This window comes from Thamnophis sirtalis, unplaced genomic scaffold (assembly GCF_051295495.1).
Source record: "Thamnophis sirtalis isolate CommonGarterSnake01/CBP01778 unplaced genomic scaffold, rThaSir2_p1.2 scaffold_2, whole genome shotgun sequence".
Classification (NCBI taxonomy): domain Eukaryota; kingdom Metazoa; phylum Chordata; class Lepidosauria; order Squamata; family Natricidae; genus Thamnophis; species Thamnophis sirtalis.
In genome coordinates, this window is record NW_028261382.1 from 51,936,856 (window position 1) to 51,954,950 (window position 18,095).

At 48.2% G+C, this 18,095-nt stretch overlaps 1 protein-coding gene across 1 annotated transcript in view; it reads left to right on the forward strand.

Annotated features, from left to right (window-relative positions):
* KDM2B (lysine demethylase 2B) overlaps positions 1 to 18,095 on the forward strand; it is a 61,259-nt gene that overhangs the window by 3,879 nt on the left and 39,285 nt on the right. The window contains 5 exon segments of the mRNA XM_087705508.1: positions 1,504 to 1,582; positions 3,755 to 3,801; positions 4,677 to 4,855; positions 5,808 to 5,914; positions 16,081 to 16,174. Of these exon segments, the coding sequence (XP_087561634.1) occupies positions 1,504 to 1,582; positions 3,755 to 3,801; positions 4,677 to 4,855; positions 5,808 to 5,914; positions 16,081 to 16,174 (506 nt within the window).

Sequence of the window (18,095 nt, forward strand, 5' to 3'; positions counted from 1 at the left end):
AGGACTGACCGCTTGGATGGCCTTGCAATCCAAGGGACTCAATGCAGGAGTCTTCTTCTCCAGCAACCAGAGTTCAAAGGCCTCCATTCTTTGGCGCTCAGCCTTCCTTATGGTCCATCGTTCACAGCCATCCGTTGCAACTGGGAAAAACCATAAGCCTTGACTGTATGCACTTTTGTTGGCAGGGGGATGTCTCTCCTTTTTAATCTGCTGTCTATATTTGCCATCGCTTTCCTCCCCAGGAGCAAGCGTCTTTTTATTTCTTGGCTGCCGTCCCCATCTGCGGTGATCTTGGAGCCCAGGAAAATAAAATCTGTCACTACCTCCCATTTCTTCCCCATTTATTTGCCAGGAATTGAGAGGGCCCGGATGCCAGGATCCTAGTTTTCTTAAGGTTGAGTTTCAAGCCAACGTTTGCACTCATGATACATTAATATAATTCTCAAAACTGAAAAAAAAAATGGCAGAACCAGCACTAAAAAAAAACCTTTGTTTTAAATCGTACACGTATCATTTCATTCACTCGGCTGAAGGACGTAAGTTGAAGAAGGAGGTTAGAAGTTTTTCTTTGCAAACCTAAACTCAGCGTCTGAGTTCAAACTTGCTAAGCTAAAAGCAAAGAAAACTATTTCAATTTTCAATTTCAATTTAATAAAATTTGTATGCCGCCCACTCCCTTGGGACTCCGGGCGGCTTACAGGCAGATAAAAAGCATATAAAATATAAAATAAAAGGTACAATTATTAAAATTACAATTTCGATTTAATAAAATTTGTATGCCGCCCGCTCCCTTGGGACTCCGGGCGGCTTACAGGCAGATAAAAAGCATATAAAATATAAAATAAAAGGTACAATTATTAAAATTACACGCCATCCATTCTGTCTAAGTGGGGCTGGATATTGATCAACAGCCCCCAGGCCTGCTGGAACAGCCCCAGGTCTTGGGGGCTTTCCGGAAGGCCGGGAGAGTGGGAAGGTTCCGGATCTATCAAAAGTTTGACTACAACTTCAACGCCTACTCTTCAAGAAGTGTTGATTTCTTCCGCAGTTAGTCCTTGACTTATAACCATCTGTTTAGCGGCTGGTCAAAGCTTCAAGGGGGCGGAAAAAAGCAACTTACCGACCAGTTCTCACGCTCAACAACTGTTTCCCACGGTCATGTGATCAAAACCCACCTTTCCCCGAGGTCACGTGACAGCCATGCGGCCTTCCCAGCCGGATTCCAACAAGCCATGTCAGTGTTGGGAAGCTGGGATTGGCTTAACGGCTGCTTGATTCGTTTTAACGACTGCTCTGCTTAGCAACGGTGGCAAAAAAAAGTTTTTTTAAAAACCGGGTGCGCGACTCGCTTAAGAACCGCCTTGTTTAGCGACAGAAGTGTCGATCCCAATTATGGTCGAGGGCTATCTATATTTGTCAAGATTTTATTTTATTTTTTAAATGGCTGAAATCTTACAACTGGTCTGTCTCTGAAATTCTCGGCTTTTTTCTTTTTTTTTCCAGATTTCACTTTTGAATACGTGCAACAGGAAGCGTTAAAAATCCCACTCATCTTCCGAAGTAAGACTGGACTGGGAATTAAGTAAGGCCACTCTACTCTTAAATCTATATCATCCTGTGTCTTTTATCTCAAGAGGACTCGAATGTTGGCAACTTTAAGCCTGGAGGACTTCCAACTCTCAGAATTCCCCAGCCAGCTTTGCTGGCTGGGGAATTCTGGGAGTTGAAGTCCACCAAGCCTAAAGTTGCCAAGGTTGAGAAACACTGTCCTAACCACTGCTGGGGAATTCTGGGAGTTGAAGTCCACCAAGCCTAAAGTTGCCAAGGTTGAGAAACACTGTCCTAACCACTGCTGGGGAATTCTGGGAGTTGAAGTCCACCAAGCCTAAAGTTGCCAAGGTTGAGAAACACTGTCCTAACCACTGCTGGGGAATTCTGGGAGTTGAAGTCCACCAAGCCTAAAGTTGCCAAGGTTGGAGACCCCTATTTTATCTAGCCTTATAACCAAGCTGGGATAAATGATCGGATAAAGGATAGACTTGGTGGGTTTTCAGCTATGGAAAATCCCCGTTCTTTTATCTTGAGGAAAGATGCTACAGAAGAAAACATTTATTATTATTTATTATGTAGCTGCCCAATCATACATAAAGGTAAAGGTTCCCCTTGTACATGCATGCTAGTCGTTCCTGACTCTAGGGGGCGGTGTTCATCTCCCTTTCAAAGCCGAAGAGCCAGCGCTGTCCGAAGACGTCTCCGTGGTCATGTGGCCGGCATGACTCAACACTGAAGGTGCACGGAACGCTGTTCCTTTCCCACCAAAGGTGGTTCCTATTTTTCTACTTGTATTTTTAAAATGGTTTGGAACTGCTAGGTTGGCAGAAGCTGGGATGAGTCACGGGAGCTCACTCCGTTAGGGATTTGAACCGCTGAACTGCTGACCTTTCTAACCGACAGGCTCAGCATCTTAGCCACTGAGCCACCGCGTCCCTTGAGTCATACGTAGGTGACTTTTATTCTTCCTACGAGGAGAAAGGGCTGCCTTGAGGTTCGCAATCTGGCTAGGAATTGGGGACCTTGGAAAACATCTAATTCTATGAGCAGGATTGGTAATAAGGTCCTGGATAGCTATGCAAAATAATAATAATAATAAAAAACCTCCCCCCTATCCTTGTAATGATGATCCTTGGGATAATTCAAGGTCTCTGATCTTTTTTTTTCTGTTTCTTCGAATTGTCCTGTAGGAACATTTGAGATTGGCTTACGGGTCAAAGCTGTGATAAGGAAAATTGTCCTAACAATTAACCACCTGTATCAAAAAGGTCCAGCCTGTTCTGACCGAGGCTTCCCGAGAGCATGAAGCCGACTCCTGATCCCGACAAAAACCCCTTTTATTAATTGACTGTGAATTCTGCTCATTCCCATCCAGCAAAGTTTTTTCAAGGGAGGATTTACGGTCACAGACTTTATCTGGCTTGGAGAGCTGCCAGGCCGATCTCTGCAGAACTTGGCAAGGAGTCTCTCGAGAGTCGAACTATTAAAAGGAACTAATAGTCTCCTGCAAACTCCACTCCCCTGTCGCTCCTCTTTTATTCCCTCTGGGAGGGGCCATTCATCGTCCACCTGTGGCCTTACTCCCAAGTCGACCCCTGTTCTTTTAGCGGTTCCCTTCGTCTGGCAACTCTGCTCATGCGCACACTGGGAACAGGCTCCAGCTGTTCTTCTGCCTCACTGATGTCTGGCTCCGAAGGCAGCTGATAACTGTCGGACGGCCCTGGCCCCCTCTCTGCCTCCGATGCAGAGCCCTCATCCGAGCCTTCCCCAGACTCCAGGACTGGCCCAGGTTCCTCCCCAACCCTCCTCACTCTCCGAATCTGCTGCTGGCTCTGCTGGGGGGGCCACAATAGTACACATTTATAATGCTAGAATTGAAAAAAATATTCCTGGTCTCAGTGATGGGGTGCCTGTGAATTCATTACTTTAGCATAAAAGTTTTGTTTTTGTTTTTAAGAAGGAAGGAAAAAAGGAGAGGAACATAGTTAAGATGGTAGTTGCCAGCTTCATAGGCAGAAAGGAAATCTCCATATTCGGAGAAGGTACTTCCCCAAGAACTACAGTTGAGAAACGAGTGAGGAAAAATGCGGGTTTTACATTCTGCCCTTCGTGGCTGCCGCTTACCCAGGGACGGTCTGTTGTTGTGATTGTGACTTCCTTGTTTTGCATTTAATTTAACCCCCTTCGCCTTTGATCATTACAGAATGCCCGACCCCAACTTCACTGTCCAAGATGCTAAGATGCTTGTGGGTGAGTTTCCATGCGCCTTTCCATAATGCAGAAACGATATTCTGATATGAGAGTTGTTTCTTTTTTACATTAAAAAAAAATGAACAGGGTATTGTGCACGAATTACACAAGAGAGGGGGGAATAAAGAACAAAGAATATACAAACAGGTTCCAGGCTGAAGTTGCACCCAAATCTGTTTTTTTGCAGTCTGAGAATTGAAAATTGGTAGCTAAAGTCTCTATACCCTGTTAGCAATAGCAATAAGACTTATATACCGCTTCATAGGGCTTTCAGCCCTCTCTAAGCGGTTTACAGAGTCAGCATATCGCCCCCAACAATCCGGGTCCTCATTTCACCCACCTCGGAAGGACGGAAGGCTGAGTCAACCTTGAGCCGGTGAGATTAGAACCGCCCAACTGCAGATAACAGTCAGCTGTAGTGGTCTGCAGTACTGCACCCTAACCACTGCGCCACCTCGGCTCTTGTTTACTTCTTGTTTAGGGGAAAATACTGATTAAAAGTTATGAATGTGAAAACTTGCTGTTACTCTAAAGTTAAAGCCAGTATAGTAACCAATTATCAAACTTACCTTTTGCAACCTGTGGGATGTACTAGATCAGCGGTCTCCAATATTGGCAACTTTTAAGACCTGTGGATTTCAACTACTAGAACTCTACAGCTTTGTTGGCTGAGGAACTCTGGGAGTTGAAGTCCACAAGTCTTAAAGCTGCCAAGGTTGGAAACCGCTTTACTAGATAACCCGAAATATCGGCCAGTTTCAGTAGCTCTGATTCTCGCCGCAGTTGGAATTTTCCCATGCTTATTTTGACAGCCTTTACTAGGGATGAAATCTGCTATATTTTCTCACCAACCTTCCTTTCCCAAACTCTTCCAGGGAGCCGTCGAATTGTGGATGTAGTGGATGTGAACACCCAAAAAGGCATTGAAATGAGCATGGCTCAATTCGTGCGCTACTACGAAACCCCCGAGGCGGAGCGTGAGAAGCTGTACAACATGATCAGCCTGGAATTCAGCCACACCAAACTAGCCAACATTGTCAAGCGTCCCAATGTGGTAAGTGGAGTTTCTAGCTGATGGGTGAAACCTTGGGAGTCAACGAGAGCTTCCAAATTGAGCTAGGCATTCAATGGGAGCATCCTAGTTGAGCTTGGAGGTCAATGAAAGCTTCCTTGTTGAGCTTGGGCGGGGGCAACGAGATCCTAGTTAAGCTTGTGGGTCAATGGGAGCATCCTAGTTGAGTTTGGAAGTCAGTGGGAGCATCTTTGTTGAGCTTGGGATCAATGAGAGCATCCTAGTTGAGCTTGGGGGAGTGTAAGTGAAAACTTCCTAGTTGAACTTGGGGTCAATGGGAGCACCCTAGTTGAGTTAGGAGGTCAATGGGAGCATCTTTGTTGAGCTTGGGGTCAATGAGAGCATCCTAGTTGAGCTTGGGGGTGTAAGTGGGAGCATCCTAGTTGAGCTTGAAGTCAATGGGAGCATCCTAGTTAAACCTGGGGGGGTGTAAATGAGAACTTCCTATTGAGCTTGGGATCAATGGGAACATCCTAGTTGAGCTTGGGGGGGTCAATGAGACCTTCCTAGTTGAGTTGGGGGTCAATGGGAGCATCCGAGTTGAATGTGGGGTCAATGGGAGCATCTTTGTTGAGCTTGGAGTCAACGAGAGCTTCCTAGTTGAGTTGTGGGGGGGGTGTAAGTGAGAGCTTCCTAGTTGAGCTTGGGGTCAATGGGAGCATCCTAGTTAAACCTGGGGGGTGTAAATGAGAGCTTCCTATTGAGCCTGGGGTCAATGGGAACATCCTAGTTGAGCTTGGTGGGGTCAATGAGACCTTCCTAGTTGAGTTGGGGGTCAATGGGAGCATCCGAGTTGAATGTGGGGTCAATGAGAGCTTCCTAGTTGAGCTTGGAGGTCAACGAGAGCTTCCTAGTTGACCATCCTTAGCCAAGGGAACCAACCGGTCTTTCTCTACCATTTCCTAACCTTAACTCTGCTTTGGGTCTTTCCCAGGTGGATTTGGTCGACTGGGTGGATAACATGTGGCCGCGGCATTTAAAGGAACGGCAGACGGAGTCCACGAATGCCATTTCGGAGATGAAATATCCCAAAGTGAAAAAGTAAGTGGATTTTTTTCTCCCCCGGATTTCCTGGGTATAAATTATGATTCAAACTAGTTCAAACTTACTTTTCTGCATCTCTTGTTGAAAGTTGGGTTGGTGCAGAGTTTTGCGGTCGTAACAATGGTTGGGTTTTTTTTTGGGGGGGGGGGGAACTGTGATTTGGTGACAAGCGAAGGGGCTTCGATAGGGAAGGACACACCTCCTCCTATGTCACAGAGACGCTGACAAATGGGAAGGGACCTTGGCTGCGATTGGCTGAATTGCTGTGATGTCAGCAGGGCGAGGCAAAGACCCCTTTGGCATTTCCCTGTCTTGCTTGGTTTGTGTTTCTGTTGTCATAAGCGGGTTCCTTACACAACGTCAACCGCAAAGGGCATCCCCCTGTTTTACTTGCCCTGTTGCGGATTTGGGGTTTTCTTCTTACAAGACCATTTTGTTTCCTTCTTACAAACTGGTTTCCTCTGGCGTTGTTGGTTTTGTGTTTGAATTGCTACCGCTGTGGGGGACAAAGATATATATATATATATATATATATATAGGTTCCACCACAAAACCGCGGTAGAATGAAGCGCGCTCGACGAAAGCGCGTACGTGACGTCATCACAGCGCGACGAAAACATCGCGCTGTGAGCGGTAAATTTAAAATTAAAGCGAAAACCTTACCCTAACCCCCCCAAACCTAACCCTAAACCTAACCCTAAACCTAACCCTTAACCTAACCCTAAACCTAACCCTTAACCTAACCCTAAACCTAACCCTAAACCTAACCCTTAACCTAACCCTAAACCTAACCCTAAACCTAACCCTTAACCTAACCCTAACCCTTAACCTAACCCTAAACCTAACCATTAACCTAACCCTAACCCTTAACCTAACCCTAAACCTAACCCTTAACCTAACCCTAAACCTAACCCTAAACCTAACCCTTAACCTAACCCTAAACCTAACCCTAAACCTAACCCTAAACCTAACCCTAAACCTAACCCTTAACCTAACCCTAAACCTAACCCTAAACCTAACCCTAACCTAACCCTAAACCTAACCCTTAACCTAACCCTAAACCTAACCCTTAACCTAACCCTAAACCTAACCCTCAACCTAACCCTAAACCTAACCCTAAACCAAACCCTTAACCTAACCCTAAACCAAACCCTTAACCTAACCCTTAACCTAACCCTAAACCTAACCCTTAACCTAACCCTAAACCTAACCCTCAACCTAACCCTAAACCTAACCCTTAACCTAACCCTAAACCTAACCCTTAACCTAACCCTAAACCTAACCCTAAACCTAACCCTTAACCTAACCCTAAACCTAACCCTAACCCTAACGCTTAACGTAACCCTAACCCTTAACCTAACCCTAACCCTAAACCTAACCCTTACCTTTATGTGAATCGGCTTGCTTTAATTTTATTTTATTTTATTTCATTTTTAATTTTTCCGTCGCGCTGCTGATGACGTCACGGACGTGCTTTAATCGGGCGCGCTTTAGTGGACCGTGGTTTTGATGGGTCACGATATATATATATATATATTTTGCTTGCTTGTTTGTGTTTAACATGCCTTGCCAAGGAGGCCACTGGGAGCCTTTCTTAAAACAAAAAGGTTTGCATGTCAGGATTAGCTGTGAGTTAGAAGTTCGTAGATAACAAAGTTAAGGGAACTATGCCGTTGTTCTGAACCGCTTATGCGTGGCCCTGGTTTTCCGGATAGAGGGAATAAAATGTTCAGGATAGGGAACAAAACAGAATAACGGGGCTGGAAGGGACCTTGGAGGTCTTCTAGTCCAGCAGTCGCCAACTGGTGGTCCGTGAGAAAATGTTGGTGGTCCGCAGAAAAATTATTTGCATTTATTACATTGCACTAAATCAGTTGTCCTCAAACTGCGGCCCCTGGGACGGATACGTGGAATGAACGCTTGTGTTGCTGCAGAGAGTCTCCCCCGTCGGGGTCTTTTTGTGGGGGTTGGAGGGGGGCAGGAATTCCGACTTGGGGGTCTGCTTCAGCCTCCTGGTGGGGGGCTTTGGGCGAAGGCTGGAGGGAAGAGCCGCTGGTGGGGAAGAGCCGGAGGGCCTCGTTCCAGTGGGACTGCATCCTGGCCTGGAACTGGCTGACCATCTCAGCCCGCTGAGCCTCCAGGCGCCGGCACCTGGCCTTGCCACTCCCGCAGGCCTTCCCTCTGCTTGGAAAAACCATGCTCCTAGTCCTCAGTGAGGAGCATCTGCTGAGCCTCCTTCTCGGTCAGATCCAATTTGAACTGGACTCTTCCTCCTGGGGGCTGCTTAGCTCCAGCAACTGCTTTCTGTTGGGGGGCCCTAAGGAGCCCGGGCGAGCAGGCGAGGAGTGGCGGGTAGAGGCTGGCGAGGCACCCCTCGACATGCGTGACATCGAGTTGGCCACACCCACCCAGTCACATGTCCACCTAGCCACGCCCACCCAGCCAGTCATTAGGCAGATCCTATTAGTGGTCCGCGGGATTTAAAACTATGAATTTAGTGGTCCCTAAGGTCCGAAAGTTTGGGGACCTCTGTCCTAGTCCGACCCCCTGCTCGGGCCACTTCAGACAAAAGGTTGTCCAATCCCTTCTTCGAAACCTCCAGTGTTGGAGCATTCACAACAATTTCTTTAGCGGCTGTTTGAAGTCACAATGGCACTGGGGGGGAAAAATGGCTTGTGAGCGTTTTTTCACACTTAATGACCATTCCAAGCATCCCCGTGGTCACATGATCCACATTCAGACACTTGTCACCTGGCTCATATTTGTGACGGTTTCAGCGTCCTCCTCCACCTCCTCCTCCACACCCTACTCCCTTCTAGCACTGATTGCACTACATAGCTGGGTAATAAAACGTTTGCATTTTTAAAAAAAACACATCCAGGCTCAGAGAGCACCAGAGGGCCCTTCCTCTCTTCTCTGGCGAAAGGAGATGAGTTAAGGTTTAGGTTTATTGAATTTATATGCTGCTCTTCTCTCAAGGACTCAGGAAGGAAACACATATTACAAAAATTAAAAGGGACATTAAATAAAGTATCCCCCCCCCAAAAAAAAACCCCAAATTGATATTTACAATAAAAAATGTAAAACTTAAATTAAAATTAACAACCAAATGAATCCTATATTTTATTCTATTCAAGCCAGGCCGGCTTGGCTGGAAAAAGCCAACTTTTTAGGGCGCGTGAAATGAAATGGAAAAAATAAAAATAGGGTTGTTTAATTTGAAACAACCCCCCCCCCAATTTAGATATTTAATTTGAAATTTTGAAATTTAAATAAAATTTGTATGCCTCCCAATCCCATGGGACTCTGGACGGCTTACAGACAAGATAAAAAGCATTTAAAAATTAAAGGTAAAAATACAGTTGTTAAAATTGCACACATTTAGCTGCACTTCGTTATACTAACCAAAGATCCCTGCACGATTTGAGTGGGGGGGAAAAAACGATCCTTTGAAAAGTTTCACATTATTCTAAGTTTGTGCTCTCTCTCTCTCCTGGTTGGTAAGCGACCTTGGTGGGACCAAACTGGGCGGGGGGACTTTTCTCAGTGTTTTTGCCGCTGTTCAGTCAAGGCTGGAAGACGTAAAGCTATTTTTTTTTTTCTCCCCCAACCTGCGATGATGGATGCTGTAGCCAAGCAGAAGGAAATTACTTGAAGATGATTCTCCTGCTCGGAGGAAAATTGAGTGGGAGAGAGAGAAGGGGAGAGAGAGAGAGAGAGAGAGAGAGAGAGAGAGAGAGAGAGAGAGAGAGAGAGAGAGAGAGGAGAGAGAGAGAGAGAGAGAAAGAGAGAGAGAGAGAGAGAGAAGGGCGGAAGATAGATAGAAGCCGCAGCCTTCACTGTGATTCTCTCCCTCCCTTCCTCCTCGGAGAACAAACGAATTCCCCACTAAAATTCCCATCTGTGTAAAGAGAGATTTAAGATTTAAAGCTTTAAGATTTAATGAATTTGTATGCCGGCCCAATCCCGAAGGGCCCAATCCCGAAGGGCCCAATCCCGAAGGGCCCAATCCCGAAGGGCCCAATCCCGAAGGACTGGGAGGAGGGCTCGCTGCCTCTTCCTGGCCCCAAACCACGGAAGACCCCCCCCCTTACAACCCACCTTACAACCCCTTGCATCCCCTGTCTCCCCACACACAACCAATTCTAGGACAGATCTGCTGGTTTTTTCCCCCTATCCTGGACCACCATTTTATCTTATGGATTCTGTAGGGGTCTTTCCAAGCTTTGTGGGGTGGGGGTGGGGGGGGGGGGCTAGGAAGAAACTGCTTGCTTTTTCTCTGTCCAGCTTGGCCAACTGCCCTCCTGATGCCTCCCCCCCTCCCCACTTTGCAAAACAAAGGCAGAAGATAAGGTTGGGAAGAGATGATTTCCCCCTGGGGGGAAGCAGGGTGCATGTGTGTGTGTGTGGGGGGGGAGAATTTCTGTGCTATGTTTTTTGTGTGTGTGTGTGGCCTTAATTGCTTGGAATGCTTTGTGGGTGATGCTAGCGTTGTCTTATCTTTTGAGTCCTCAAATACTAAAAGGTAAGAGGACTTTAAACTGAAGGAAACTTCTGCAAAAGATGTTTGACCTTGAACGCATTTAAAAAACACACACACACACACACAAATTCTGGGAGTTTTGAATGAACAGATGTGGCTTTCTGACTGCAGGTGAGTTATGAACACAACTTGGTAGCTGGTAGAACAGAAGTAGGGTATTTGGTCTGCATTCACGCGACAATTTTTGCAAGGATGTTTCTTGTGCATTGGTGAAAACTTGAGCTAGTTGAATCGATTGGATACAGCCGACAGAGGCTGTCGATAGAGGCTTTCCGCTGATTTTTCAGGGGGCGGGGTGTTTCCCCTTCTAAAACAGTTTGAAATCTGCCATGCATGCCCCCCTACCATTCCCCCCCTCCCCGCACCATTCAAAACAGTCTGCTATTTAAAAAAGAGAGAGAAAGGCATATTTTTCTCTTCGAAAATTTAAAATTCTGCTCTTGTGATTGGAGCAAAGGAGCCAGGAATCTTCTTGTTATCCTTTTTTATCTCCTCATTTTGGCGTAAAATTCTGCACTCTTACACACACACACACACACACCTCTGTCTTTTGCATTTCCTCCCCCCCCCTGCTTTTTTATACCAATGTGCAAATGTTTGCTATAGAGTGACACCAGAATGAAAACAAATGAGTGTAGGGTTTTTTGGGGGGGGGGGAAATTAAGAGAAAAAAAGGGGGAGGACAGTTTTTAGCAGAGACTCCAGCTGGGAAGATCCTCCCCTCCCCTCCTCTGCCATCAGAAAAAGAACATTCCCCCCCTCCCTCCTCAAAATGTGTCAAGGAGCCCTCCCTTAAGCTATTGCAAAGTGGCGTTTTGTGTTTGCCTTCTAATTTGGGAGCAATTAAAGGACCGAAAAACGCAACCCCCCCCCTCACAAGTTCACCGCCGCTGCCGAAAAATGCCTCCATCATCTCTCTCTCCGTTTCCCAGCTCCTCCCTTCTTTTACACTTATTTTTCCCAACGCAACCCCCCATTTTTCTCTCTCTCTCTCTCCTTTTCAGCATCTTCCTCCATCGTTTGTGGGTGGGGGGACAAAATACGGGAGAGATGCTTGAAATAGTTTCCCCCAACCCCATTTAATATGAATGCAATGGGGCAAGCCTCTTTCCCCACCCCCCCGCGAGTGACCCCAAATTTCTGTTTATTGCAAAGATTGTGTCTACAAGGTTGATGGGGTTCAGGAGGCTAAGAGGTGAAATTTTAAGTAGTTTTATCTGTCGTCCCCTTTTCTGTGGGGAAGGGGACGACAGGAAGGCACAGGGGGGCCCTCTGGCTCGGAGAATGTGGGGGGGGGTGGGCTGGAAAAGAAAGGGGTAGGGGGGGCCTCTTCCTTCCAAGATGGAGGCTTGAGTGCCTTTCGGGGAGCCCAGTCCCTTAGAAAAGGGAAGCGTTCTGGGCTGGGCTGAGCAAAGAAGCCCACCCACCCACTTGCTGTCTTGCAGGATTATCCATGCAGGAGAAAGTCTGGGCTTGAATTCCTCCCCCCCCCCACATACACACACGTGACTTCAGCCTTACAGAGGAAGCCGCAGAGGTCAACACAAAGGCACCTCTCCAGAGTCTGCTTTCAAAGGCCCCCTCCCCAATTTCCTCCAAGCCCAGAGCCTGGAGGCGAGAACGGAGGATGGTGGATGATTTCCACAGACCCTTTCTAAAGATGTTTTAAAACAAAACTCCTCCCATCCTTAAGGTTTTTTAGAAGCAAAGGTTGAGGTTGTTTTTTTTTACGTGGGGGGTTAGGTGGGTGGGTGGTTAGGTGCGTTGAGGAAACACGGGGACCCCCTTAAGAAGAATGGCCTTTTCTGTCTTATGAAGGCTTCCTGGGGATGGGAGGGGGGTTTGGAAAACTTGCTTGGCCCGGGGTGGGGGGGGGGGGTGGGGAGGGGGGGGAGCAGAGAAGAGAGCTTGTTTCAGAAAGAAGAGAAGAGTTGGATCCATTCTGGGAAGATGGGAAAGGAGGTTTTGTGATGCCTGGAAGCCAAACGGGAGGGTTTGCAACGTGGAAGGCTGAGCTCCCTTCCTCTCGAGAGAGGAAAAAGGGGAGCCAGGAAAGGGAAATCCTCAGGAAGTGGGGATTTTGCTTCGGGCAGGAAGCTCCGTATCTGAACAACAGACAGAGGGAGCATTTCCCTCCCTTTCCCTTTTCTTCTTTCCTTCCTTCCTTTCCTCCCTCCCTTTTCCTTCCCTTCCTTCTTCCTTCTTTCCTTTTTCCTTCATCCCTCTCTTTTCCTTCCCTTCCTCCCTCCCTCTCTTTCCTCCCTCCCATTTCCTTTTCCTTCCTTTCCTCCCTCCCATTTCCTTTTCACACCCTTCCTTTCCTCCCTCCCTCTCACTTTCCCTTTCCTTCCCTTCCTTCCTTCCTTTCCTCCCTTCCTCCCTTTTCCCTTTCCCTCCCTTCTTCCTTCCTTCATTTCTTTCCTCCCTCCCTTTTCCTTCCTTTCCTCCCTCCCATTTCCTTTTCACTTCCTTCCTTTCCTCCCTCCCTCTCACTTTCCCTTTCCTCCCTTCCTTCCTTCCTTTCCTCCCTCCCTTTTCCCTTTCCCTCCCTTCTTCCTTCCTTCCTTTCCTCCCTCCCTTTTCCTTCCTTCCTCCCTCCCATTTCCTTTTCACTTCCTTCCTTTCCTCCCTCCCTCTCACTTTCCCTTTCCTTCCGCCCTCCCTTTTCCTTTTCCCTTCCTTCTTCCTTCCTCCCTTCCTTCCCTCCCTCCCATTTCCTTTCACTTCCTTCCTTTCCTCCCTCCCTCTCACTTTCCCTTTCCTTCCTTTCCTTCCGCCCTCCCTTTTCCTTTTCCCTTCCTTCTTCCTTCCTCCCTTCCTTCCCTCCCTCCCATTTCCTTTTCACTTCCTTCCTTCCCTCCCTCCCTCTCACTTTCCCTTCCCTTCTTTCCCTCCTTCCTTTCCTCCCTCCCTCCCTCGTATTTGAGATTGGAATAGGGGTGTGCATGCTTTCTGGACAACGCGGCTTAGCCTGCCTGCGACAAGAGGAAAATCCCCTTTTTTTCTGCATCCATCCGTCCATTTAAAGGACGTTTCGCTCAGGCTACGAACAGGAGGGGAGGGGGAGGCGTTCAAGTCCCAGTTTTAAGACTTATGAGGTAGGCAGATTGTTCGTTTTTTTTCCAGACGTGTCCTCAGGATAAACTCCGCTGTATTCTCGCACACACCCTCCCTTCCCATCCGTCACGCCAGCGTTTTATTTTAAAGAAAAATAATTCATATAATGCCAAACCACCCAGGATCTTTCAGATGCGGCCTCTCCGGTGGCTGCTCACATGCCAAGTTTGCTTTCTGCTTCCAAGTTTCTCGCGGGGAGGGGGGGTTAAAGCAGCCCCCTCCCCTCCAGTGGGTGTCACTTTCTTCCGGCTGGACCTAGAGGAAGGGGGGGAGAAAGGGGGAGAAGGCTTAGGAGCCTGGGAGGAGGAGGAGGAGGGAAGGAGGGGGGACTTGTATTTTGAAAAGGGGCTCCTGGCGGAGATCTATAGGGAGGTGGGAGTTTTCCTTGTGTGCTGCTTGGATGTTCTGCCCGCTTGGAAGGTTTAATGGCGCTCCAAGCGCCAGGAAATTCCCCGTGCCCGAAACCCAGGCAAGGTAAGGCTGCTTCGCGAGAGACCGAGGTTGAGTTGCAAAGCCGAAAGCAGTTGAGTTCCCTTTCCTTTCTTTTCCTTTCGTTTCTCTTTTCTTTCTTTTCCCTTCCCTTCTTTCCTCTCCTCCCTCCATTTCCCTTTCCTTCGTCTCTTCCCTTCCCCTCCCGTTTCCTTCCTTCCCTCTCCCTCCATTTTCCCTTCCTCCTTCCCTCCCTCCCTTCCTTTTCTCCCTCCCTTCCCCTCCCTTTTTCTTTCCTTTTCTTTTTCTTCCTTCTTTCGTTCTTTCCTTCCTTCCTTCCTCTCTCCCTTTTCCTTTCCTTTCCCTTTTCCTCCCTTCCCTCCTTCCTTCCTTCCCTCCCCCTCTTCTCCCTTCCTCCTTCCTTCCTTTCCTCCCCCTCTCTCCATTTCCCTTCCTTCCCTCCCTCCCTCCCTCTCCCTTTTTCTTTCCTTTTCCTTTTCTTCCTTCTTCCTTTCTTCCCTTCCCTTCCTCTCTCCCTTTTTTTCCTTCCCTCCTTCCTTCTTTTCTTTCCTCCCTCTCTTTTCCTTTCTTTCCTTCCTTCCTTCCTTCTCCCTCCATTTCCTTTTCTTCCTTCTTTCCTTCCTTCCTTCCTTCCCTTCCTCTCTCCCTTTTCCTTTCCTTTCCCTTTTCTCCCTTCCCTCCTTCCTTCCTTTCCTCCCCCTCTCTCCATTTCCCTTCCTTTTCTCCCTTCCTCTCCCTTTTTCTTTCCTTTCCTTCCTTCCTTCCCTTCCCTCTCTCCCTTTTCCTTTCCTTTCCCTTTTCTTCTTTCCTTCCCTCCTTCCTTCCCTCCCTCTCCCTCCATTTCCCTTCCTTCCTTCCCTCCCTCCTTTCCTTTTCTCCCTCCCTTCCTCTCCTTTTTCCTTTCCCCTTTCTTCCTTCCTTCCCTCCCTCTCCCTTTCCCAACTCCCTCCCTCCCTCTCCCCACGCATTTAACCGTTTTTTTCCCCCATGACAGAAGCACTGCGTATTCTGTCAACTCAAAAAGAGGTTGCTAGGCAGCCTGCCTTCTCCTAACCCGAGACTTTCGGATCTCCGAGGGAAGCCTGGCGGAGGGCACCATTCTCCCACCCCCACCCCCCACCCCGCCTGTCGCTGGGAGGATGCGGGCGTCCACCTGGACGGGTGTCGGAGGGGAGGGAAAAGAGGCGGCTGATTGGCGGGAGCAGGGAACCGGGCCTGCAGGGATGGCTGGGGAATCCATTTGGGGCACACGCGCTCTGCTAGGGACGGCGAAGGACACACGGGGGCAAGCGCCCGTACGCTCCAGTTGAGACAACCAGCGACCGGAACCAGGAAAAGTGGTTGGTGTGTTAAGCCAGGCACATTTCCTGCGACTCTTAAGGCGCCTGTGTTTCGGGCACGGAGGATGGATCGTCTGCGCTGGGGTAGGAACGAGAGCATCTCCGCCAAAAAAAGAAAAAAAAATCAGTGGGAAACGGATTTTAAAGTCTCCCCATTCGGAGTTTTCCGAAGGGATGAACGCACGCAGCCCTTTCGCCTCCCAGTCTATCCAGGAAGCTTTGCGAGCAAGGAGTTGTGCAAAAGAAAACCCTCGACCCACTTAACACACCCGTCGAGATTCCAAGCAGAACTGGCTTGTAAACTTTGCCCGTGGAAGGATTGGGAAGGGAGGGGGTGGGGAAAGCCTCTTTATTTTTGTGGTTCCCAAATCTAGTGGAGTGCCGAGAACAGGGAAGCAGGGACAGCCGAGAACAGGGGAACAGGGAGAGCCCACGTAGATGGCCAATTTAATTATTACGGGCGGCCTCTCCGCCCTCTCTGTGGTGTGCTCCCTTCAAGGAGGAGGGGGAGGGTGCATTGCCTGGTTCATTTCCCTCCCCCCTCCCCACCTTCCCCCTGCAGCAGAAATCTAAAATGTCACCCGGATAACAAATGGGGGGAAGCCCTAATTGTCTGTGTGTGGAGGGGGGGGGGCATTTGCTGCTGCTGACGATGTGCCCGTTGGACGCGAGGTTTTAAAGCGAGTCTCTCTCTCTCTCTCTCTCTCTTGCAGGTACTGCTTGATGAGCGTCAAAGGATGCTTCACCGATTTCCACATTGATTTCGGAGGCACTTCGGTGTGGTATCACGTTTTCCGGGGAGGGAAGGTAAAGCCGAGTCTCCTTTCTAAAAAAATTAAAAATAAAAAAATTCCTTGTTAAAGAGCGGAGGCTCAATAATTTTTTTTTCCTTCCAAAATATGTCTTGAGCAAGGGGGGACATCGCCGCGCTAGGAAAGCAGATGTGCTGTGTGCTGAATTTAAAGTAGAATATTGGACATGCTCATTGGTTTCTTTTTTTAAAAAAAACAACAAACGTTTATGCATGGAAATGTGACATATTATGCCTGCCGGTTTCTCTCTCTCTCTCTCTCTCTCTCTCTCTCTCTCTCTCTCTCTCTCTCTCTCTCTCTCTCTCTCTCTCTCCTCCTCCTCCTCCTCCTCCTCCTCCTCTCTCTCTCCTCTCTTTCTCTCTCTTTCTTTCTCTCCCTCTCTCCTCTCTTTCTCTTTCTCCTCTCTCTTTCTCTCTCTCCTCTCTTCTCTCTTTCTCTCTCTCCTCTCTTTCTCTCTTTCTCTCTCTTCTCTCTCTCTCCTCTCTTCTCTCTTTCTTTCTCTCTCTCTCTCCTCTCTCTCCTCTCTTCTCTTTCTCTCTTCTCTCTTTCTCTTTCTTTTTCTTTCTCTCTCCTCTCTTCTCTCTCTCTCCTCTCTTCTCTCTTTCTCTCTCTCCTCTCTCTTTCTTTCTCTCTCTCTCCTCTCTTCTCGCTTTCTCTTTCTCTCTCTCTCTCCTCTCTTTATCTCTCTCTCCTCTCTCTTTTCTCTCCTCTCTTCTCTCTTTCTCTCTCTCTCCTCTCTCTCTTTCTCCTCTCTCTCTCCTGTCTTCTCTCTTTCTCTCTCTCCTCTCTCTCTCTTTCTTTCTCTCTCCTCTCTTTCTCTCTCCTCTCTCTCCTCTCTTCTCTCTTTCTCTCTCTCCTCTCTCTCTCTTTCTTTCTCTCTCCTCTCTTTCTCTCTCTCCTCTCTCTCTCCTCTCTTCTCTCTTTCTCTCTCTTCTCTCTTTCTCTTTCTCTCTCTCCTCTCTTCTCTCTTTTTCTCTCTCTTTCTCTCTCTCTTTCTCTCTCTTTCTTTCTTTCCCTCTCTCTCTCTTTCTCTCTCTCTCTCTCTCTCTCTCTCTCTCTCTCTCTCTCTCTCTCTCTCTCTCTCTCTCTGGGTCTAGATCTTCTGGGCTGATTCCTCCAACGTTGCAAAACCTAGAACTCTACGAAGAATGGGTGATCTCTGGGAAGCAAAGTGACATTTTCCTGGGGGACCGCGTGGAGCTGTGCCAGAGGATCGAACTGAAACAAGGGCACACTTTCTTCATCCCGTCAGGTAAATCCCTTTCAGGATCTGCCTTTTCCAAGATATCAACCCTTACTGGTGGGCCGCCATCGTTAGATCCAGAAGAGAGAGATGGACCGGATCCATGTACCTTAACACACTCTTCACAGGGAGAAAATGATTGCATAAAAGCTGTGTTGTTGTTAGTTGTGAAGTTGTGTCCAGCCCATTGTGACCCCCTGGACAATGTTCCTCCAGGCCTTCCTGCCCTCTCCCATCCTCTGGAGTCCATTGAAGCTCAGGCCGACTGCCTCCTGCCACCTCCTTCTCTGCCGCCCCCTTCTTCTTCTTCTGCCCTCCATCGTTCCCAGCATGAGGCTCTTCTCCAGGGAGTCCTTCCTTCTCTTAGGTGGCCAAAGTCTTTGAGTTTCCTCTTCAGGATCCGGCCTTCTAAAGAGCAGCCAGGGTGGATCTCCTCCAGGACTGACCAGTTGGATGGCCTTGCAGTCCAAGGGACTCAATGCAGGAGTCTTCTTCTCCAGCCCCAGAGTTCAAAGGCCTCCATTCTTTGGCGCTCAGCCTTCCTTATGGTCCAACCTTAACAGCCATCCATTACGACTGGAAAAACCATAAGCCTTGACTAGACACACTTTTGTTGGCAGGATGATATCTCTGCTTTTTTAATATAAAAGCTGTACTAAAAACTCCATTGGTT